Source organism: Thunnus maccoyii, chromosome 15 (genome assembly GCF_910596095.1).
Source record: "Thunnus maccoyii chromosome 15, fThuMac1.1, whole genome shotgun sequence".
Taxonomy (NCBI): Eukaryota; Metazoa; Chordata; class Actinopteri; order Scombriformes; family Scombridae; genus Thunnus; species Thunnus maccoyii.
Window position 1 is genome coordinate 1,436,894 of NC_056547.1, and position 24,889 is coordinate 1,461,782.

The 24,889-nt window shown below is 40.3% G+C and overlaps 1 protein-coding gene across 1 annotated transcript; it reads left to right on the top strand.

Moving 5' to 3' along the window:
* Positions 1-24,357, top strand: gon4la (gon-4 like a). The gene is made up of 26 exons (XM_042435803.1): positions 1-90; positions 5,247-5,533; positions 6,600-6,826; positions 7,093-7,167; positions 7,286-7,336; positions 7,482-7,535; positions 8,510-8,605; positions 8,687-8,779; positions 9,097-9,258; positions 10,616-10,859; positions 11,115-11,216; positions 11,414-11,454; positions 12,149-12,264; positions 12,351-12,540; positions 13,279-13,365; positions 14,402-14,579; positions 15,650-15,800; positions 16,409-16,556; positions 16,980-17,096; positions 18,303-19,130; positions 19,263-19,355; positions 20,776-20,973; positions 21,065-21,208; positions 21,364-21,635; positions 22,321-22,423; positions 22,503-24,357. Exons 2-26 carry the CDS (start codon positions 5,272-5,274, stop codon positions 22,614-22,616), a joined length of 4,146 nt encoding a protein of 1,381 aa, XP_042291737.1. The 5' UTR covers positions 1-90; positions 5,247-5,271; the 3' UTR covers positions 22,617-24,357.
* The last annotated feature ends 532 nt before the right edge of the window (positions 24,358-24,889 follow it).

A 24,889-nucleotide genomic window follows, 5' to 3' on the forward strand; every position in this document is an offset into this window, starting at 1 on the left:
CGCTGCAGAGTTGTTTACGTCACAGTTACGCCAAGACGCACCCCCGGAAATGTAGTTTTCAGAGGCGGATGCTTGTCGCTGTTGTGGCGGGTAAGTGTGTTGCTGCTTTAACGGAGCTTTCATGTAAAGGTTTATAAAGTCACCGGTACTGGCACCGAGCTGTTAGTGCTGCACCGGAGAGGCAGACCGACACCCGGACAGACTCACCGGGACAACTGTCTGCACCGGTTCATCATGCTAACGTTAGCCGGCTAGGTGCTAGTATGCTAACTCAATACACAGTAACTGCAGCCTGAGCTGCCGGTGAGGCGCTAACAGAAGCTAACTGCTAACTGACAGAGCTGACACACAGACAGACAGACCGGAGAGTTTCAGTGTGAATACCGCGTTAATCCCGCAGTTTGGACTGTTTTCATTCATTCAGACTGAAACTCAGCGTCATTTGCATTTGCAATTAAACAAATATTGTTTTTAACAACATGGATGTTGCAGCTGCTTCTGGTTTAGATAACATCTTATTATTGAGCTTTATTTTCAAAATGTTCCTTCACTTACCTGCCATGAGCCGGCTCAGAAAGTCACAATAAAAAGGGAGACCACACCATAGCAAACATTTAAACAAAGACACTATTACACAAAATAACCAAAGTGAATCAGATTATAGGTTCCAATAAACCGAATTAAAGAGGTGACAATTATTTCAAGTATGTCAGTGATGTCAGTACAGTGTGTGAGGTCTTAATGATGTGTGCGTGTTAATGTATCAGTGGCGGCTGATCATTCAAAAAATTGTGGAGGACAAGAGATAAACCAACCCACGGCTTTATTGTTTTATTTTGGCAGTTTAATAGTGATTTTAAGAGCACTTGGAAAAAACTAAATGGAGCTATGAATACTCTCCTTTTCTTTGGATCTTGTAAGGTAGGCAGAGGCAGAGCGGCTGTTGGCATCAGGACCCCAAAGCAAGTTTATATGTGGTTAATAAATGAACGGCACACATACAGGAAGGCCAGAAATAAGAATCTGTTGTGGAAGTTACGTGGCAAACAATTTGTGATGGTTGTGAAGAGGAAATGAGGTGACTCTGAAGTCTTAACAGCTTGCTTTGTTAATTTGGCATCTTTGCACCAAACAAAAAAATAAATAAAAAATCTTTAAAGAAAAATGAAAACCATCTAATTGCACCAGCTGCAACAATATTATTTATAATAATGATAATAATAATATAGAGGATTTAGAAAACAAAATAAATATTCTTCTATATCAAGTACATTAAAATGTTGCTGCATCCTCTTCAGACCTTTCTGTTTTAAAATTGATTTTTTTAAGCTGGTGGATTTCCATCCACATCAGCAACATTTGATCCATGCAGTCATTTGTGAAGCCCATTACGCCACATATCAGCATCCTCTCATCATGGAAGACGTCTCTGGATGTCTCTGTTTGTGTTCAGGCTACAGCAGGTTGAGATACTAGTCCCGAGGCAGCCGCTCGGAGTTCACTGACCTCAACTCTAATAGAGCAGGAAACGTGTGGAGACAATGAAGAGGACTGTCAACAATTACCAATCTGTTCCTTTCATTTAAATTCTTGGCATTTTATTTAGGACTTATTTTAGTTTGGTTTATTTGCAGCAATTTCTGACTGCCCTCCAAACTAAGAAAAAAGTTGCCAAGGAGTTGTTATATTTTGGCATGCAAACATTTGTAGGCTATCCCTGGATTAAATATGTGTGTTGTGGTTGATTGTAAAAAGTGTCTTTGCAAATATGAAGGGCTAAATTCATGTTTACAATTCATAAATTTTCTGTTATTGCGATAATATTCGATGAATTGTAATATGATTACAGTGGTATATCCCCTAATGGACCCTGGTAGTCCTTGGACCCAACCAGAAGTGGTGTTTAGTTTTACTTTTATCTGGTAAAGTTTAGGGATGGGAATCGAGAACCGTGAAGTATACTGTCAACTTTCTACGCCGTCACCGCAGAGCAGAGCAGCAAACTCCAGCAATAACAAATGAGATCAGACCAGCTGACCAACACACACTGCAGCATTAAACATATAAAACCAACACTGAGGTGTGTAAAAGAGAAGAGAATAGAAAATAAGAAGAAAATAACTCAGTGCTCAGTCTGTTTCACTTAAAAAACGCTGCGTCCGTTCAGCGTCTCGTACAACAATGTCTTTCTCCGGAGCAGCAGAGAGGCTGCTCACTGCTGGAGACATGACGTTAACACAGTGGAGCAGAGAGGCTGCTCTCTACTGCTGGAGACATGACATTAATAACACAGCAGAGCAGAGAGGCTGCTCTCCACTGCTGGAGACATGACGTTAACACAGTGGAGCAGAGAGGCTGCTTTCTACTGCTGGAGACATGACGTTAACACAGCATAGCAGAGAGGCTGCTCTCTACTGCTGGAGACATGACGTTAACACAGTGGAGCAGAGATGCTGCTCACTGCTGGAGACATGACGTTAATAACACAGCGGAGCAGAGATGCTGCTCACTGCTGGAGACATGATGTTAACACAGCATAGCAGAGAGGCTGCTCTCTACTGCTGGAGACATGACGTTAATAACACAGCGGAGCAGAGATGCTGCTCACTGCTGGAGACATGACGTTAACACAGCATAGCAGAGATGCTGCTCTCTACTGCAGGAGACATGACGTTAATAACACAGCGGAGCAGAGAGGCTGCTCTCCACTGCTGGAGACATGACGTTAATAACACAGCGGAGCAGTCCACCTCCCTCAGTTTATTATTCTTATACAAGCAGGAGACTGTAAGATGCTTTCAAATGAATGAATTCATTAATTAACACAGTTAACTTTTGGTTGTGGACCATTTATCTCATCGACCAGTTATGTTTAATATATTCATCAGCATGCAAGGTCATTGATAAACAGTGGAAATAATAAAACAGTTGTTTGAACCGATAAAAAATCTAACCGATAGGCAGAATCAATAATGGCATCGGTATCAATAAAATCTTAGCAATTCCCATTACTAGTAAACTGATCCCAAAGTCCTTAAAATAATAATAATTAATAATTAAAAATCACAAATGGAACTAGAAAATAGTAATGCTGCTCACCATCGTTGTCCTTCGTTTGTGGGAGATGTTCCTTGCTTCCTCCTCTTTCTCATCGGCGTGGTGGATGAGGTGGAGGAGGAAGTGCTGTCATCATCAGTGACATCAGTACTCTGCTGCGGACTGTTCTGCCAGGTGTCACCAAGACCTCCGGTCTTACAATCGCAACACCTTTAGCAGTTGTTATTACAGTGAAATCTACATCCTGATGCCTTCCGATTAGCTCACTAATTTCATGATAAAACTAAAATTTCTTCATACCTCTCCGTGTTGAGTTATTCTTATCTTGGACTTTTTTAAAGCCATCTAATAATGTACTCCACTTCCTGGATACCTTACCATGGTCAAATCTTTCACAGAGCTGGTCGGTGATCCTCTGGGCTTCATCTTACTCTGATTGACAACAAAACTAAAATAAGATCAGCAAACAGGTTCATACTTCACTTACCGGTCATAGTTATGCTCTGTTAACCTGCACTACACGTCCAAAACTTAACTTTACACTGCAAAACCAGTTTCAACACTGTGTAGAGGAATCATTAATGATGCCATTTCATTGTATTCAACATACCTGCTGCTGATTGGACAGAGGCAGTCTGGTACTCAGACGCTGTGCTTTAATTAAACCCAATCAATATTGGGTTTAATTTAATTGTTAGAGCTTCATCTACATAAAGCATGGGATCCTCTTCTCTTTTGTATAGAGAGGGTGAAACAGTTTGAAGCTTTATATTAGTGATTTTGTCCCGGACTTGTTGATGCACCAGTACATCCCCTACAATTACTGAAATATTACTTTACCTGACTTGTTATCAGGGTTTATGCTAATAAATAACTTTTCTAGTTAATCCAGGTCATATTACATATTGCAAATTACATGTGAGCAAAAAAAGTGATATGTGATACATGAATTAATAAAGAGTTTCTTACCATCAACCAAACATTAACTTTCGTCCACCATGTTTCTGCGTATAGGACGTCTAGTCGGTAAGTCGTGTACCATAAATTTTGACGACTTTCTGAGTCGTTCCAACTTTAGTGGGCGTTCATGTTTATTTTCCCGGTTGGAAACTTGTTTTTTTGATAATTCCGACACTACATGAATGCAGGGTGATATGAGAGATCCGGACAGCAGGAGCATTTTAATCAGAATTTCAATAATGGATTTTTTTCCAAAGAAGAGAGAAAAATTATTTTATAAATGATATTTAGATTTGGTAATGGTTTATTTCAACCAATTACTCTTTTTTTATATTTTGGAAACTCCCAGATGGCACCACACCTGACTTAAATAATGATTAAAATATTAATTACAGCTGAAATGATGAGTTTATAAATTAATAACTTGATTGACAATAAAATAATCAGCCACTATTTAGAAAATTTAATGATCACTTTCTTTGTTTGTCTGTTTTATATCTTTGTAAACTGAATATTTTGGGGGTTTTAGACTGTTTATGTCACCAGAGCTACAATGATTAATCAATTTGTTGCCAACTATTAAATTAATTGCCAACTATTTTGATAATTGATTAATCATTCTAGTAATTTTTTTTTAAAAATTCTCTGATTCCAGCTTCTTAAATGTGAATATTTTCTTCTTTTTTTTAGTCCTCTATGACAGTAAACTGAATATATTTGTTGAGGACAAAACAAGACATTTGAGGACGTTATCTTGGGTTTTTGGAAACAGTGATTGACGTTTTTCACCATTTTCTGACATTTTATAGACCGAACTATTAATTGAGAAAATAATTGACAGATAAATAGATAAGGAAAATAATCCTAATATGGACTCTGGAATCATCAATTGATCAAGAATATCATCTACAGATTCATCAATAATGAAAATGATTGTTAGTTGCAGTCCTAGCTAACATTCAGCTCATTGTGGTTTTAATTAAAAATGTTTAAATCATTCAAACAAGTGAAAAAGTTACAAATAACTTCAGGTACATTAACAACAATAATAAACATTGTGAAACACCAAACGATTTATAGATTAATTGAGAAAGTAATTGGCAGATTTATCAATAATGAAAGTAATGATTAGCTGCACTTGTTTCTTTCTCTCCATCATTTAAACGTGTTAAGAACGTATCATTAACACTTGTTTGACTCACGTTGTTTTGATGATGTCACTGTTTCAGAGGTCAGAGGTCATGCTTCTCCACAATGAATTCGGTCCGCAAACGCCTCAAACTGGCCCCGTCCAGAACCCAGACTACTGTCACCAGCAACAACGCCAACAACCTTGTCGACCCCGGTGCACGGAGCGTCCGAACGCCACGCTGCAGTCCTCAGGCTGTCTCCCATGATGCTTCGCTGTTGCCCCCACCTGCAGCTCCTGCAGGCAGCAGAGCTGAGGAGGAGGAGGAAGAGGGTTACCTGCTGGTGGAGGAAGACACCACCGACTCCAGCCTCGTCATCACCATGGGTAACGCAAACGCACACACACACAAACACAAACACACCTAGTGAGGTCACCTGTCTGTCCAGCTTCAGGTTTTATTTGTTTTTAAAGGACAGGTGTTTCTGATGGCCATAATGTGATAGTTTTACATTTCAGTTAAAAAGGTTTTAGTCACGTGGACGTTCTACAGATTTGGTTTCCACTCATTTCAGAGACTTGGAATTTAATAAAAGTTCATTTGAATCAACGTTTGAAAAACAGTCAGCGCTTTAATACACATGTGGTGTATTTTCATTAAAAGTCATTGGTGTTCTTAAAGGCAATATTAAGCTATGCAGATTGATTTTATAAGTTTATAAGCAATAAGGGCTAGTGTGATACAATTTGTATTGGTGTAGTTACAATCTCATGAACCATATTTAATCACACTGTACGTATAGAGGCACGGTAGAAGAATCATAATCATACACTGGAGAAATTTGAGTGTGTTTGTATTACATGTCACTTTGCTTGGGTCTGCTAAAGTCTTCACCTTTCAAACATACTCTCTGGAGGAGATCAGGAAATAAGGGTGTAAAATGACTAGAATAACGTATAAAAAAAAATAAAAGGCCAGAAGACAACTTGGCAATAATGGTGTAAAATGATTCCCAATACTTATATAAAAATTGGATATAATCAGGTAGAACTGAATATGCCAGTACATATCCTCAAACACCTCAAAACCTGTTTTGAAGAGTTTTGACCAACAACGAGTGACGGAGATAAAAGTAACATAATAATTGGTCAAAAATTAGGGAGGATGGATGATAAGGTGTGACCTAAGCCGACCCAAGGGCATAAAAACAATGCCCCAAAGAAAAAACCTTTGGAGTGATTTGGTTCTTTGTAAAAGTGCTGATTGCTCCCCTTTTTTGCCGGCATTAAAGAACACTTTGCTGCTTGGACCTCTGACTCCCTTTTTATTTTCAAGAGAGAGTTTTTTGCTCTGGTACCTTTTTCTGCAACAATTTGATACAAAACACACTGAAGTCATATAATAATAATTATAATAATAAACTTTGATTAATCATAAATGTCTGTCTCTCAGAGGACAGTCAGGTGGAGCTGAAGGCAGGAAGGAGGAGAGCAGTGAGGAAGAGGAAGAAGAAACTGACTGAGGAAGAGGAGGAGCAGAGGGGCGGAGCTTCAGAGAGCGAGGAGGAGGAGGAGGAGGTGGGAGTAGACGTGGAGATTGACAGGCAGCTGGACCAATCACTGGAGACAAAGTCCAAACAGCACAACTTGACCACTGTGAATGTCAAGAACATCATCCATGTGAGTCACACCTGCACAGGTGCTGCCTGTTACCCAGCATGCATTTCACATAAGCCAGCAGTGATGGAGGACTTATTAACTTATTAATTTATATTAAGCTGGTCGATCTTTATCTTTAATATTAACTTATTATTAGACAGCTGTTAGTGTCATTTAATAGTTTTTCAGATGAGATGATAACATTAAGATTTTGAACATGTGTTTTATTTATTAAAATAATGCCAATAATAAATTAAGAAACCTTACCTTTGACCTTTGACTTGCAGGAAGTGATCACCAACGAACACGTGGTGGCCATGATGAAAGCTGCTATCAACGAGACCGAAGCCGTCCCTCCGTTTGTGAGTGTCTTTGCGTCTCTGGTGTCTCCGTCCAATCAGAGCGGAGGGGCGGAGCTCAGTGTTGTAAGTGTCTGAATCCACCTGCAGCTTCACAAACCTGTTTTCTGTTTTTTTTTAGGAGCCCAAAATGACTCGATCGAAGTTTAAAGAAGTCGTGGAGAAGGGAGTGGTGAGACGCCTGTCTGTCTGTCTGTCTGTCTGTCTGTGTCTCTCTCTCTCTCTGTCTGTCTGCCTCCCTCTCTCTCTCTCTGTCTCTCTCTCTGTCTGTCTGCCTGTCTGTCTGTCTCACTCTCATCCTGTATATTTCCTGTCAGGTGATTCCAGCCTGGAACATCTCTCCCATCAAGAAAACCAGTGACGTCAACAAGGTAAAATGTCAGTTTCCTCCCAGCAACAAACATTTCATACAGGTCATTAATTACGTTTTGTCATTAATTACCTCTGATGGTGTTCTTTTGTCACATTATGAACAAAATTTCAAAACATTGTCTAATACTTTAAACTCACGATGCACTGATACCAATACTGATATCAGATATCGGTCTGATACTGACTCGAATAGCTGGATTGGGTATCGGTGACATGGGGCCGATCTGGTATTGCATACCATAGCTTTAATAAATAACAATTCAGTAAATTTATATTGATGTATTTATTTGTTATATTTTGTTTTACAAAGTTAGGAAAGCAATGTTTAAGTCAAACCTGATGTTGTCTTACACATAAAAGAATGATCCCAGTCTCTTCCACACAGTGAAGCAAACAGCATATTAATTAAACAAGCTTATTAATTATCAGATCGGTACTCGGTATCAGCCGATACCCAAAGCTCAGGTATCCATATCAGGACTGAAAAAGTTGGATCGATGCATCCCTTTAAACAATAGAAAAAGGGAAACTCTTTCTGACATTTTAACAAAATTTAAATATTTTATGCTTTTAAACATTAAAAATAAAATGTAAACAACTTCTAAGTAAAATCTATATATTTTAACCAATATTTTTTTTAAAAACCTTTCTTATAACCTTTTAAAACTTTAAATAAAATTGAAAAAACAAACTTTTTAAAAACATTATAAGCATTTTTTAAACAAATTTTAAGCCCTTTTTAAAACTTTTCTTGTGTGTGTTTCAGGTTTAAACATTTTCATTTCTTTGACAATGAGGTCCATCTATCTATGGATGGATAATACTGAAGCTCCCATGAAAGAGAGAAACAGATATAATTTAAGATGCAGGACACAATTAGGAAACATTGGGTTTTTGTTTGTTTTGTATATAAATTAAAGATAAAACGTTGATTAACTTAAACTTAAAGCTCAGACTGTTTGTGTATCTTCAGGCTCCTCAGTTTGTCGACATCCCTCTGGCTGAGGAAGACTCCTCTGATGAAGAGTACCGTCCTGATGAGGAAGAGGAAGACGAGACAGCTGAAGATGTGAGGCTCTGCTCTGATTGGCTGCAGTAAGGTTTCATGCTGATGACTTACTTTGATTATTTATTGATTGATGTGTTGTAGACATTCCAGGAGAGCGACATGGAGAGCACGGCTTCGTCTCCCAGAGGAAGTCGACTGAACAAAGTGGATGAGGACAGCTGCAGCCCCTGGCAGGTAACTCTGTCAGGACGTTTTCTAACTAGAAGTAGTTTAAAATAGGGAGTTTAAAAGGCAGGAAACTATACTACCTCAACTTGCAGGTTGCAGTGACCCCTTGAAAGTCTCCCTTCTTTGGGAAGAAGGAACTGAAGGTGATCTATAGTTGGAATATTAAACTGCAGTTTGCTGTTAGTTTCTGTCCTGAATGTTCATCTCTCTATAGAAGCTCTAAACCTGCCTCCTCTCTGTTGTGCTTGGTCAAATCATGGTCACATGACAACACATTGATGTATTCATTAACATGAAGATTGTCTCTTGCCTCTCCCTGTTAGACTTCTCGCAGCCGATCCAGGCGTTTTAGGGCAGGGTCTGTCTCAATGGGCCCTCCTCCTCCTCCCAAAGCTCTGCCTCCCAAAGCAGTGCCTGACAGCACCTTCCTGGAGAAGCTTCATGCTGTGGAAGAGGAGCTGGCTGTGTGCATGGAGCCCTACCAGGTAACACCGAAAAACACATCTTCCACTAACACAACACCTGATGTTAAAACATGTTAGTAGGTCTGACATTTGATTTGATTAGATTTGATTTATTGATTGGGACAGTGTGCAGTTTTAAATATTAAAGATGCACTGCACCAGAGTTAGCTTGAAGCTAATTTGCAGCCGTAGTCCCCCACAATCAAAATATACAACAGCAGAGCAACAAACAGTACAAAGCAAAAAAACAAACAAAAAAAAAACAGAACACACCATACAAAATACAAAGCTACACACAATAGCACATCACATACACCCACAATGTCAATTAGAAATTAATATTTGGACCAATTGTTGGAGCTTTAGGAGCAGTTGGCGGAGCAGTTGGTAGAGCTTTAGGGCCAGTTGTTGGAGCTTTAGGATCAGTTGGTAGAGCTTTAGGACCAGTCACTAGAACTTTAGGACCATTCGCTAGAGCTTTAGGACCAGTTGTTGAGCTTCAGGGCCAGTTGTTGGAGCTTTAGGATCAGTTGGTAGAGCTTTAGGACCAGTTTAAGTTGTGTTACATACATTTTTATGCAAATGACCACGTTTGTCACATTTGTAATGTTCTATATAGTCTCTCTGTTTGATAGGGGGATGTCTTCAATGTGGGTCCTGATTATTTGGACAGTAGACAGAATGTATGTACAGAGTTTGATGTTTTGTACAGGATGAGTTGTCGGTTATGGAGGGAACATGGTGAGTGGTGCTGGATCAGGCAGCTCTGGGTTCTTTTTAATTTCAGGTACAGTTCAGTTTTTGAACCTGTGAAATTTAGTGTGAAGGGTTTGCTTGTGTGGCGGCTGTTCTGACTTCCTGTCTCAGCTGGAGGATTGAACCAGACTGTGTGGCGGCTCTGCTGCTGCTGCTGCTTTAGCGTGGTTAGCATGCGCTGGTACTGCCTATGGTTGTACTTCAGTAGCATTTTATTGAATCTGTTATATTTCTGCTCAGCTCTCAACATGATATCTACAGTTATACTGATAACTAAAACTCACAGATTCACTCTAGATCTTTTGTTGTGTGTGTCTCTGATGAATGTTTACAACCTGAAAATGAGCTGAGCAGCAGAAAATATGCTTCAGTTATTGATCTAATATTCTTCTGAAGCCTTGTTGGTCATTTAAGTCACTGACTACAGAGAGAACATTAACATTAATGATCTCCAGCTGACATATTTGGTATTTTAACTGGCGAAAGTGACGGTCAGCCCTGAAGAAGCTGCTGTCTGAATATTTAGCACATCTGTGCTAATAAATGAGAGTGAGGAGAGATGAGCAGTTGATAAAAGGTTTTGTATCCTTAGTTAGTAAATGTGTGTTTTTTTGTAAATGAGGAACTGGACGTAAAGCAGAACTGGAATCAGAACCAGACAGAGTCGGAGGACGAGGTCGGTCTGATGGCGTACCGGACTCGGTCGAAGCGTCCTCTACGCGATGTCCCGTTGGGCCAGCTGGAGGCGGAGCTCCGAGCCCCTGACATCACACCTGACATGTATGACTCCAGCTCTGCCCACGAGGACAGGGAGTGGACTGATTGGCTGAGAGGCCTGATGACCACAGAGATGATGGACAACGAAGGTCTGACTGAGTCGAGAGTGTGTGTTTCCTGTGTGTGTGTGTGTGTGTGTATGTGTTTCCTGTGTATGTGTCTGTATGTTTCCTGTGTGCGTGTGAATATGTCTGTGTTTTTCGTGTGTGTGCGTGTGTGTGTGTTTCCTGTGTGTGTGTGTCTGTGTGTTTCCTGTGTGTGTGTGTCTGTGTGTTTCCCATGTGTGTGTGTCTGTGTGTGTGTGTGTTTGTGTTGCTCACGCAGTGTGTCTGTCTCTCTTTCAGAGGAGTGTGATGATGAAGATGATCCAGAGTACAACTTTCTGGCTGACATCGATGAACCGGACCTGGAGGATTACCGTGACGACAAGGCTGTCCGCATCACCAGTCAGTACACACATACACACACACACACACACACACACACACACACACACACACAGAGTTTGTTATCAATTGATTGATCATGATTAAATGAACAAAATCTGATCAGAACACCTGTATTGAGTGTTTATTATTATCTCTGGCTGATCAATAATCAGCAATGAGGGTGAGTTTCAGCTCTGATGTTCTTTGTCCTGCAGAGAAGGAGGTGAATGAACTGATGGAGGAGTTGTTTGAGACGGTGAGTCTCCTTAAACTTAATCACACGCATAGACCAACAGACCACATTTAGCAGAAAGCTGAAACTGCAGCGTGAGACTTAAACATGTGTCTGTATTCAGGAAGTAGTCTGGTCCCGTTGTAGGTCTTTGATTTATAGTTCACTGCAGTGGTTCTTCTCGTGTCAGGCTTCCATTTTACAGATACAGATATTTTTAGCCACGTTAGCAGCGTAGATATCTAAATATCTCAAGTATGTGATGGATTTTCATGAAACTTGATTCACACATTCATGTTCCCCTCAGCATGAATTGTAATAACTTTGATTCTGTGACTTTTCATTTAGCGCGATCATCTGGTCAAAATTAATGTCTTCTTTCCCTTTCTCCCTTTGCTTTGTTCTGTTTTTGTGGGCTTGAACTTTGAATAGTATAAAAACACCCTAACAAGGCAGAAAGAATGGCTTTTTTTTCTTTTGATCCATTGAGATGCACAGTACTATTATTATTATGTTTCTATGTTTTGACTGTAATTCTCATTATTAAACTGACATTGTTTCCTCTTCTCATGCGCCATATTTCTTAATAAAAATATATATACAATAGAGCAGCATGTCTGTAAAAGGAAACACATCAGACTTTTGGGAAAAGTGGAGAAAAACAGGCAGGAGCTGTTCCTCTGTTTGTTTTGATGTTGGTTGTTTTGTGTGTTCTTAGTTAAAAGAGGATCTTGCAGGACAGGAAGTGGATGATGAAGGCCACGAAGAAGAGGAAGAGCTGCAAGAAGAAACACCAACTGTACAGACACAAACAACACAGGAGCAGCACAACACGTATGTAACACACATGAACATACACACACACAAACACACACACACACACACGCTCCTGTCTCACACTGACTTTGGTTTCATCACAGACGACTGAGCGACGATGAGGCGGAGGACGGACCAATCACAGAGCTGCGTACAGTGAAGCAGCAGCTGGCGTTGATCAGGAAGAGACAGCAGACTCACACACACTATAACACACACACTCGCTGTCCTGAGCCATACACACTGAAATTGGACAAACTGCAGAAGAAGAGACTGCAGCAGCAGCTCCAGCAGGTACACACACACACACACACACACACACACACACGAGGAAACAACAACGCAGATTTGTCCTGTTGTTGTTTGTATTTCCTGCTGCATGAGTTAGATGTAATGAATGAATGAAAGGCAGAAATGCAGCGAGCATCTGTAAATCATCTGCTGAGTTTTTGATGCTTTTATTTCTGCTTTAGAACTAAACAACATGAAACAATCAGAAAATAATGTTTTATTTCTCTCATTCACCGGCTTTGTTCTCGCTACCACCGCTCCCTCTCTCCATTCACTCTCTAGCTCGCCCGACAACCACCGCCGCTCTGTCTCTCTTTATTTATTTATATATCTTTTGAGAGAGATGAGCCAGGAAGCTGACAACAAAGCCTAACTTCACTTTGAACGTTAATAAACAAAGAGAAATATCCTCCCCTCGTCCTAAATTAATACTAGAGTACTTCCTTGTTTTATGAATGAAGTGGCACACAAGTTGAAGCAGCTGTGTTGTCTGTGATGACCAATCAGCAACAGTCCTCCCTGCAAACCCTGCCCCCAAAGTTCCTGTACTTGTGGAAAGTAAAAAAAAACCCAGCAGGGACTTTCTGGGAGGTAAAACAATCTCCCCGAAGCTTCATTTAGATGCTGGTTCGTCTGGTGGAAAGGAGGTAGAGGAACTGAGTTCCTGCAGTTGAAATGCGACTTCTGACAGCAGACACACAGAGTCTAATTAAACTACCTGTCTGTCTGTCTGTCTGTCAGCACGTCCAGCTGTTGGTTCAGATTCACCTGTTGAGTTCACCTGTGGCCAAACTGCACAGCGAAGCTGAGACCACCAGACAGTTCCTGGTAACACAAACACACACACACACACACACAAGCAATCAATCAGTATTTTAATGAGTAGCGTTCAACTATTGTTTTCTCCACAGTATAATGAAGACTCCTGTTTCACTGTTACTTTCAGGGTTGTGTAGGATTGTAGAAACAACCCCTCAGACACCAATATCTTATTTATTGACTTAACTGTTTAGTCATATTTGTTTTGTAGAAAAGGACTGCATCTTTCAAAGAAACTCCTGCAGAAATCAACAACAGCTTATAAACTCAACTAACTCTCCTCAAACTATCTATAATTTTCTAAAAGAAGCTGCTGTGTAACTGTGGTGGTTTGACACACAAAACTCCACACTGAGAGTATTTTTATGTCAGTTAAAGAAAAAATACAAACTAAACCACCTTCACACTTTTTGAAGTTGTTTCTACCTGCAAATTACTCAGAACATTTATAATATATAAAATTAAAGGACCTTAAAATAAAGCGTCACTAAACAGAGACCAGAGATATAACCGTAACTATAACTATAAACTACTATTTGCTGAGTAAACACTGTTCAATGATGCTATAATACACTGTACATTAACACACACCAGGTGGATATTGAGTAGTAAGGTGCAGGATTGTCCATGGATGTCAAAATTAAGTGTTCAATTGTTTACAGGAGTATATTGTTCTTTCCAGGAAGCCTTTTAGGAAATTACATACCTGTAAAATAAATAATTTCAAAATAAATCAATTCACATTTAAATTTCCTCTGTGTCCACATACACCACATTTCTCTTTCAAATATTTCTATTGTGAAGCATATGTACCGCAATGATACAGGCTTTTATAGTTGTATAACAACAAAAGATGAACAACACAATGGAGGGAAGAAAAAAAAGGCAAAACAAGACAAAAAACAAACAAAAACACACCATAGAGCATACAAATCAAGTAACGTAAATAATGTTCATCCACATCAGATTTAAACTGCCTGCTCCTCTCTGATTGGTCCAGCCTCCTGTGTTGCCATGACAACCTGTCTCTCTCTCTGTCTGTCAGTTTGAGTTGGACCTGTTGGCTCAGAGAGGTGAGCTGCTGATGTCACCAGGTGTTCCAGGTTTCTGCAGCTCCTTCAGAGCCTCCAACCTGCAGGAGGCGCTGCAGCTGCTGGAGGAGCTGCGACAGGCTCCCATCACCTACCTGCCGCACAAACGCACACCTGACGCCCGCGGACACAGTGAGTCTGCCTGCCGCTCGGAATCATGGGACGTCTGTGGAGTTCTGTCCTCTTAAAGGGGCAGTCCACGCGTTTATTTACAAATCATCGTCAGCTTTTAGATTGATAGATAATTCTGTACACAGATTGTCAATACTCAGAGTGATCAGTTAGTCTGATTTATTTTAGTTTTGTGCCTTATTTTAATGCAGCTGAATCTCAGCTCCACTTGTTGGAGGATTTAAAGACATTCAGGGTTTGTACCTTTTCAGATGAAGATTTGACACAATGGATAATATAACAAGCTTTTAAAATACAACACATTGTTAAAGATGAAACCAGTGGTTTCCAACCTTTTTGGCTTTTGACGTCTTGCAAAAAGCAGTGTGTAATCATCTCACGGCCCCTTAGATTTATCTGCTGACCCTTTGGAGGGGCCCGACCCCTAGGTTGGGAACTACTGGAATAAATTAGCTAACTGTATATAAAGTAGTTGAAACTAGCTCCACCTCCAGCAGCTACAACAGTAACATGCTGCTCTAACACTGATGCTTCACTATTAATAATCTAATGATGTTATATATAATAATATATCAGTCAGAGGGACCAAACCACTACTTTTACTGCAATACTTTAACTACATCAAGCTCATAATACTTATGTACTTTTACTGCAATACTTTTAACTACATCAAGCTCATAATACTTATGTACTTTTACTGTAGGAGGATTTTTCATGCAGGACTTGTTATTGAGTATTTTTACATTGCTGTATTGGTACTTTTACTGCAGTAAAGGATCTGAGTACTTCTTCTACCACTGCTCACAACAAGATGAACAGAACGAATCATTTATACCCCCACCTTCATCCTTCAACAAACTCTTTCTACCTTTTTCCTTTTGTTCTGTGTTTTATTATTAATGGATAATCATTGATGTAGAGTTCCGTAAAGACTTGTTTCCTTTGTTGACTGTATTTGTGTCTCTGTCTGTTTATCTGTGTGTATATAATATATATATATACGTGTGTGTGTGTATGTGTGTCTCTCTGCGTGATAACGTGTGTTAACATGTGTTTATGTGTGTGTTCAGTGCGGTGTTTCCCTGTCATGCCGGCTGAACTGGCCTGGCTGTTTGCCACTCGTTCGGTCTTCCTCTACCCGGAGCTGCTGCCCTCTGTGAGCCTCGACCCCGCTCTGTACTGCCCCCGCCGGACGGCCGCATTCACTGTAGCTGAGGACTGGTAACCACACACACACGTTGGTCTCTCTATAGTTATGAGGGCTCTCACTGACATAATGCGTTCCCCTAACCCTTACCCTAATTCTAACCTTAACCCTAAAACTGGCAATTTTATATATTTTTCCTATTGTCAATAAATCTCATGTTTGGATCCAAACCAACAATGAACTGATCTACTAACAAGTATTTTGTGTGTATCAAAACCTGATATATGTTATTTTTATATATAGTGCAGCGGTGTGACTCAATGACATGTTTTTAATAGTTTCTGGACAACAACGGAGGAATAAGATATATCAGCTTTGATACACACACAATACTTGTTAGTAGATCAGTTCATTGTTGCCTTAGATCCAAACATGAAGATTTATTGACAATAAGAAAAATACAGAAAATCACCAGAATGATCCTTTAACTCTTAAAAAAAACGTGAAGTTGTGACGGCCGCCCAAAATGTCCTCACTATGATGGTTTTAATAAAAATTCATCTACACAAACATAGAATGACATATAATCACACCCAGAAACACCTGCAACAATTGATTTAAATACCTGTTCTGTTTAACTGGATGTGTATGTTTATGTGTCTGTGTGTTTGTGTGTGTGCAGCCTGCTGGTTCTGGGTCTCAGGAACATGGAGGGGTCATGTGATCCGACCAAGCTGGTGTCTCAGTTCTTACTGAGGAAGACTCTGGTTCAGGTCCGACGGAGAATCCTGCAGTGCTGCAGACCCGGTTCCCCCGACAACATCGTCAAGGTAGCACACACACACATTCTGAATCTCCCTATCTTAAAGTGTTTCCACTTTAACAGTTGTGTAATTAGAAGGCTAATTAACACAAACTAAACTTGCTGAGTGAACCTTTACAAACATCTGAATCCTGACCTGACACTTTCCAGTGTACAGTATGGACTCTCCATTCCAGCACACAGCAGCTTCACTCCTGAATCCTGCAGGTTATTGTTACTCAGTGCAGCTCTCTCAGACTAAATGACTGGGAGCTGAGAACTGAGGACATGTCCTTGTGAGGGCTCTCCATTGACATCATGCATTCGTTAGACCCTTAAAACAGCCCTTTGAAGGTGTGAGAACAAGCCAAAATGTCCTCACAAAGATAGACATACAAGTAAAAATACCTCAAACAGCTGATTTGAGTGTGGGTTATGTGTGTGTGTGCAGGCGTTCAGGTATCAGCGTGTGTTGTGGTCGATGCCGGTGGCGTGTGGTGGTGTTGACGCAGCAGAGCGACGCCCTCCAGTGGAGAGAGAGGAGAGCGTCATGCCTCTGTGGCTGGTGGTAAGTTACAGACATCACACATCGACTGCAGCCTGTTTCTGTTCTCATGATCAATACCTGTGATCAGAAACACACTGCAAGAGACGACAAAGACACGTTTATATATTGAAGACTCTGTCACGTATATTCCTTCAGCACAGCTCAGCCTTTGCTCACTGAAAGCAAACAGCTGATTGATTAATTCATTTCTTGAGTAACTAAAGTTTGGCTGTTTACATTAAAATTAAGGCTGCAACTAACAATCTCTTTCTCAGATAATCAATTAATCTTTTGGTTCATTTCAAAGATGTTCAGTTTACTATCAAAGAAGGATATGAAAACCATAAAATATTCACATTTGAGAGGTTCGTTACCCATCATTTATAACTACAGTTGTATTTACAGTAGAAGAGCAACCAGGTAGTGACAGATCTGAACAAACTATAACAGGCTAGTTAACAAGTTAGCATTACCTTCACTCCTCTGGTCACATTTATAAAAGAATAAAAACTAAATCTGAGGCATAAACTGAAAGGCAAAATGTATAACTGAAGTTATAGTTAACAAATAAAACAACATTACATTAGACTGTGGCTACCAAGCATTTCAGCTGAGTCATTGTCATGATAATGAATAACAACAGCAGGGAGTATTGACAGTTGGGAGTATTGATTAGTTTAATAATGAACCTATGCTATTCTGCCGACTCGTTAGCTAGCTCTGAAATTTCCTAGGAACTAGTTTAGCAAAAGGTGGTTTAAGCCTCCAGATCCAAATTTAGTTAGTAACATTAGATGAAAACATAAATAATAATCACACTCATTAAATATATTAAAGATCTCCTCCAGACATGTATTAAGACATATAAGTACTCTGCTGGAACAATAATGTGTGTCTGATATTGTTTTTCCACAAAAAAATATAATTACCACTTTAAAATCCTTGAAATTACATCTACTGCTTCTCCCTCATTAAAAATCCCAGAATATATGGAAATGCAAATATATTTCATCTCATAAGTTTTCCTGCTGGACACCAGATGTCTCCTCCTTCACTGTAAAGTTCTCAGTGTTGTTGAAACTTGGAGCCAATGACAAACTTTCCACTTTCAGCAGATGAATGAAAACAAAACAAACATCCAACTGAAGGAACTTTTATCAATTCAACATCAAAACATTTGGTATCTTATTTTAAATAAATAAATACGTAATAAGTCTTTTCTTACAGAGGAGTCTTCCTGTCATCTACCCGACCATCAAACACTTCAACAGTCCCTCTGGCTCCGCCCCTGAGACCCCGCCCGCCTCAAGGTGTGTTCGAGCTCGTCAGAGTCACCTGACCTTCCTCCGTTCCACATCCAACACCTACAGCTTCCCCGCGGGGACACGCTACCCGCCCCGCCTGCCCCCCAACCTCGACTTCCGCCGCATTGGCTTCGTTCTGCTGCAGCAGCCCCTCCCCCCTCCCTCCTCCTCCTCCCCACCTCCTCCTCCCAGACCGCGCTGCACCCGAGCTCTCAGCCCTCCCCGAGTCCTCCTCCGCCACCTCCTCCTGAAGACTGAGGCTGACATCACCACCTCCACCGTCTCCATGACAACCAGAGAGCAAATCAGACGCCACTACCAAACCCTCGCTGGCCTGAGGAGGAGACGATTGGCTCTGCCTCCGGCAGAGAAATCCACCCTGAACGGAGGAGGAGGAGCAAGGAGTGACGAAGAGGAAGCACTGACTCCACCTCCTATTCCTGAAGGCCCCGCCCCCTCTCAGGTGGAGCTGCAGCAGGGAGATGATGTCATCAATGTGGGAGGGGAGGAAGATGATGACGTTAAAGAAGAGGAGGACGAGGAGGAGGAGAGTGACGTCCTGCTGGCTCTGTCTGAATCCTCGTCCAGTGTCGCTCCCGATGATGACCTGCCTGACCCTGAAGAGGCGGAGTCAGACAGTGAACAGGAAGTTACTCTGACACCACAGAGAGCAGCAGCAGGAGAAGAAGAGGAAGATGAAGATGGAGGGATGTCTTCAGATGAATCCGGAGCGTCCATCCTGCAGCTGCAGGTGTGTTGACGTTTCCAAACAAAATTCTCAACCGAGACATGATGAAGATGTTTGTAATGACAACAAATGTGTGTGTGTGTGTGTGTGTGTGTGTGTGTGTGTGTGTGTGTGTGTGTATGTGTGTGTGTGTAGGAGAAACTGTCATCAGAGGGAACTGATGATGATGATGAAGATGATCAGAGGGAGTCGGAGGACGCAGCATTTGCTCAGGATTACCTCCTCAGAGTAAGAAAGAAACTTCACTCCCTCCAGGATTTTGCAGTTTTTGTGTGATTATTGCGGCCGAAATGTTTGATTTTGCAGCGGTTTTTGTCAAAAATTGTGATACAGTTTGTGATATTTTATCCGCTCTCTTTGCAGTAAAATTGCAGGAATTGGGGAAAAATTGCACGCAAAAGAAAATAATGCATTTTTTTTAAAAAATTACTAACAGTGAAGAGTCATGTAATCACTTCTCTGGATAAAAAGCATCCTGCATATCACAGAAAAACTATATTTCAGTGCCAATTTTTAAATGTATTTTCTTAACATGAGAACCATGGGCTCAAAGTTATATAAAAAGAAAAGTACTGTACTTGAGTTCCATTTATAAGCCTTTATTAAAGGACCAGTGTGTAGAATTTAGTGGCATCTAGCAGAACGGACTTGGCAGAAATGGAATATAATATTCATAAGTACGTTTTAATTAGTGTTTACTCACCTGAAATAATCATTGAAAGAATCGTTGTGTCTTCATTACCGTAGAATGAGCCTTTATATCTGCAGAGGGAGCAGGTCCTCACCACTAGATGCCACTAAAGTCTACACACTGGTCCTTTAAATAAACTTTCAACATCAGCACCAAATAAAATCAGCCAATAATACCATTAAAATAAATCCATTAACATAAAAATATAGTTTGATTTCCAAAGTGCTCATTTTTATGTTTGAGGTAGATTATGTCTAAACAACATCAGCTTGTGTTCTGAATGAAACCTCATTTGGAAACATGTTTCCTCCCCATAAAACATAAAAGGCATCAAGAGAAAATGTAAAAGCAACATAAGACAATATAAAAAGACATTTAAATACAATTAAAATGGGTTAAATAGAAAATAAAAAAAAACAGTTATACGGAGCTCTTACAGGCCATCAGCTGACTGCTGCTCTACACACTTTCTCCACATCACTACTAACAAACAGCAGCGGCTCTCTCTCACTGAACGTTACAACTAAACAGCCAGAAGTTAGTCACACTCAGTGGGTTGACAGCTCATGTTCATGTCCAGAGTAGCAGGAGAGCAGCTCTGTGTTCACGCTGCCCTCTGAAAACAACCATGATCACAATAATGGAAATGGTTGGCAGTCGTGATACTGTCAACTCGTTCCACCGCAGTTTATATTGAAAACAGCATATCAGCAAACGACTAATCTGATCCGGACCAAACCCTTAAACCAGTCAGCAGTGATGTCAAATTAACATTAAAATGTATTAAAAAGTCTAAAATTAGTGTTGATGAAACCTGCAGTACCTGAATATTTTCACCATATATCAAGGTGACGTGCTGCATCCTGATCGGTCCAGAGAAGTGATGACCTGCTCCTGGATGTGATTCATGTACGGTAACGTGTTGGTGTTTGTCTGTGCTTCCTGTTTCCTGTGCAGGTGTGCGATGCAGTGCAGGTGTGTCCAGGTCGCGCTGAGCAGCTGCTGCAGCTGTTGGAGGAGTTTTCTGCAGCAGGGCCCCCGGGGGCCCCGGAGGGTCTGTATGACAGACTGAGCTGTGTGCTGCGGCCCTGGCCTCAGCTGCTCAGAGACTTTGCCGCCTTCCTGAACCAAGCTCAGGCTCGCCGCTGTGGACTGGTGAGTGACATCACTCTGACGCAGCCATGATGTACTCAGTACGGACCGAGCCCACCTTAATGCTTCTTCTTCTGTGGTTTCTCCCCATCAGCTGTTGGAGCAACAGATGTTTGAACACAGTCGGCGGTTTCTACGGCGACTGGGGCAGAGCCTGGGAGAAGGCTCCGCCCTCTACAAGCAGGTGGTTTCAATGCTGCAGGGAAGCTCCACCCCCCCACCTGAGCACATGGAGCAGGTAAAATGATGACCTTTGACCCCTTCAGCAGTCACGTGATCATCAGTTTTTAACAACATAAACAAACCTTTAGTTTAGTTGATTTAAAATAATATCAGGATCAATCACAGTATTGATCACTAAGCTCTTCTGATCAGCTCTCTGTCATCTTTCAGATCTCGTCTCTCCTCAAATGCCACCCCGACCTGCAGCAGGAATTCTCAGAGTTTTTCCAGCTGCTCCATGCCCAGTCGTCTCCTGCAGCAACCAGCTCGGAGACCACAGAGATGGACTGCGTTTCCCAGAATACTCCTGACAGAACCAGGAAGACGTCTGAAGAGAGCGAGACAAGAAGTGACAGACAGGAAGAGGAGGAGTCAGAGCGAGCGGTTTGTGCCAAAAACATCTCGATGAGCTCCAACGGAGAGAAAGTCGTCATCTGGACCCGGTCAGGACAACATTTAACATTTCAAACGTCTTAATTTGATAAAACTTAATTCACAGGTCCAATAGTTTCCTGCAGTCTCCTGGATCTGATCTGATCCGATCCAATCCAATCCGATCTGATCCAATCTGTGAGTGTAGATCTATAGGATGATTTGATATTAATAAGAGGAAATGTTAAGATGAGATAATAAGCTTCTCTGATCCTGACTCATCTAATCATGATTAATGTTGATAACACTCCGTCATCAGATATCTGACACTTCCTGTGTGAAACAGAATCTCTGCTAGTTTTCCCTGCAGATTAAGTTTGTAAATGTTCCCATTTTAAACTCTGCTGACTACATTATTCATTAAGTGTAATTTATTGTTGTGTAAATCAGAGTTTCTTCCAGTCAGTTTAAAGTTGACTCAGAGACTTTTAGGTGGCAGCTCCATTTTACAGAAAGAGTTTTAAAATTAGTTTGAAAAAACAGATTTTCTTTTCTTTTCATCCTTTTTGTTGAGTTCAACTGTAACTGCTGCCAGAAAACTTCTAGACTTCTGAATAGACTTTCACATTTAATAAATTAGAAAAAATATCTAAAAAACATGTTCTTACTTTGTCATTATGGGATATTGTGTGTAGAATTATTTACCTTAAAAGTCAATTAAACTATATTTATGATCACGGATGTTTCCTGTTTCAGCGAGGCGGACCGCGCCATCCTGACCGCCTGTCAGCAGCGAGGAGCCAATAGGAAAACGTTCAGACACGTCTCCGCCCAGCTGGGAAACAAGACCGCCCAACAGGTGAGTGGGGGGGGGCGGAGCTTCTGCAGCTTCTGCAGCTGACTTCGTCTTTGAATATTTACATGTCTGTTTCCTGTAGGTGAGCCTTCGTTTTCACGACCTGATGAATCTTTTCCACTCGGCATCCCAAAAATCCACTTCCTGTTCATCAGAATGCCAGCCAATCAGCAGGCAGGAAGCAGCTCCAGACTGAACGATCACAGCCAATCACAGACGAGACTTCAAAGCTGAGAATCTGATCCGGATTTTCTGATGATGTGGATCAAACCTGTGACGTTTCAGTTACAGACTCCACACAGAAAAACAAACAAACAAACAAACAGACGACAGGATTCATTCAAACTGTCTGTTGATTCCAGACTCTTCTTTGAGTCTAAAGTGAACAGTAAAATGAAATGAAAGGTCGACACTGTGAACGTCTCTAGAAGGACTCAGAATGTTCCGCGGTTCTTGAAGTGTTGTTAGAACGTGTCTAAAGTCTTTCTAGAGTTCTGCAGAAGGTTCAAAGGTTTCAGGTAAATCGTAGAATCTCAACTGAATTCAGTACAAAGACTCTTGAACAGATTCATTGTAAGTGAGTGTATGAATCACTACAAGTGTTCTGTATCCAGAACTGTGTTTGTTTCATAGATTCAAGTTTAATTTAAACAACTCCAGAGTCCAATGGAAGGAATCTAGAAATAATATGAATCACTCTGAACGTCTCTAGAAACATTGAGGACGATTGGACTCAGAACATCTGAACGTTCTGAAGAACTCCAGAATGACTTTAAACACATTTTATAAAGTCTAGATCTGTTGGTCTAAACTGGGGAAATTTTCACATCTGAGAAGTTGAAACCATCAAATGTTTTTGGTGTTTTTTGCTTGGTCGACCTAAACGATTAATCGATAATTTTCTGTTGATTGACGTATCGTTGCAGCTTTAGTTTGATCAGGATCCTTGAATCAGATCTGTTAGAGTGTGAAGATAAAACCCGTCAGCGTTCTCTGCTGGACAAACTGTTTCTGAATGAGCTCAAACACTTCTTTGATATTTATAGTTATTGATCAGACCACAGATATATTGATTCATCTGTGGATCTGTGGTTTGGATCCTTCCGAGCAGACAGACGTGTCCTGTTGAATCCTGTCAGCTGACTTTACTGCAGTAGTTTCTAACTTTGACAGGAAGGTGAAGCTCAGCGTGTTGGAGAGAAGTTTCGTTATCAATTATTCTGAACATTATTTTCAGGATGAAATCTGTAAAATGTCAAAAATGTCCAAAGTTTACTGAGATAGACAAAAAAAAAGCAGAAAATCTTATTATTAATCTTATTTTTGCTTTGAATCATTGATTATTGAAATAGTTGCTGACTAATTTTCTTATTGGCTGGTCAATAAATCAGGTAATCACTGCAGCTTGAAGGAGTTTGTGTTTAAACGTGAAGGAAACAGCTGATTCTTCTGTAAAAGCGTTCTGTTGTAACGAAGCTGTCTCTTTGAAACATTAAAATATTGATCAGGTTTTAGAGTGAACTGATCAATCATAGCCTTAAATCATTAAATTCTCTCTTAGTTTACCTGACAGACATCTGAAGGTCAGCTTGAGGAGAATATTGATCTTAAATCTGATCAGCTGTTCAGTCGATTTGTTCTGTAACTCTTTACAGACAATGTCAAGCAGCAACTTTAACATTTAAGTTTTTTTAATGCTTCAAACACTTGAACTTTTCAGGATTTTTCCTGTTTGTGAATATTTTATTTTCTGACGGCAGCAGCAGGTTTCATCTTCCCGTGATGCACCAGAGTTAAACTAGAGGCCTTATGTGTGTTAGTAAAGGTTGTATAGATGTTCTGTGAAGGTTTTATACATGTTTGTTTATTCATATTGAATATGAATGCATGAAGGTCGATTGTTTGCTTCAATAAAACATTTTTACGTGTTTTTCAAACCGTTTTGATTGATTGATTGACTTAATTCAATACTTTGAAAAGAAAACATGCAGAGGCTAGCTTCTCATACACATTCTTACAAAGTTATCAAGGATAAAACACAATAAAGCTAGAAAGCATATTCCCAAACTGACTGTCAGATGTTTGTTTTATCAGATAAAGTGTCTGATTTAGCAGAAGTTTCCACACAGACTGTTCTGTAAAATCTTTACTTTAATCTCAGACTGATGGAGCTTTTTTCTCCAGAGGTGAACATGGATTGTGTTTTATAGATGATTTTTATGTCATTTTTTTTCTTCTTTTGACAAACTTTAAACTAAATACCACCTTTGTCAGTCAGTTATTGTTATTTACAAATTAAGGTTCCAGTTTGCTCTTATTGTTTCCCCCAAAAGAGAAAAAGATTGAAATAATAAAAACAGACAAAACATAAATTAAGACAGAACACCCTGCCTATTTTTGGGGTTCTTTTTTATACATTTTATTCTATATCTACTATAAATAGATTTGTGTGAATATCAAGGAATCAAG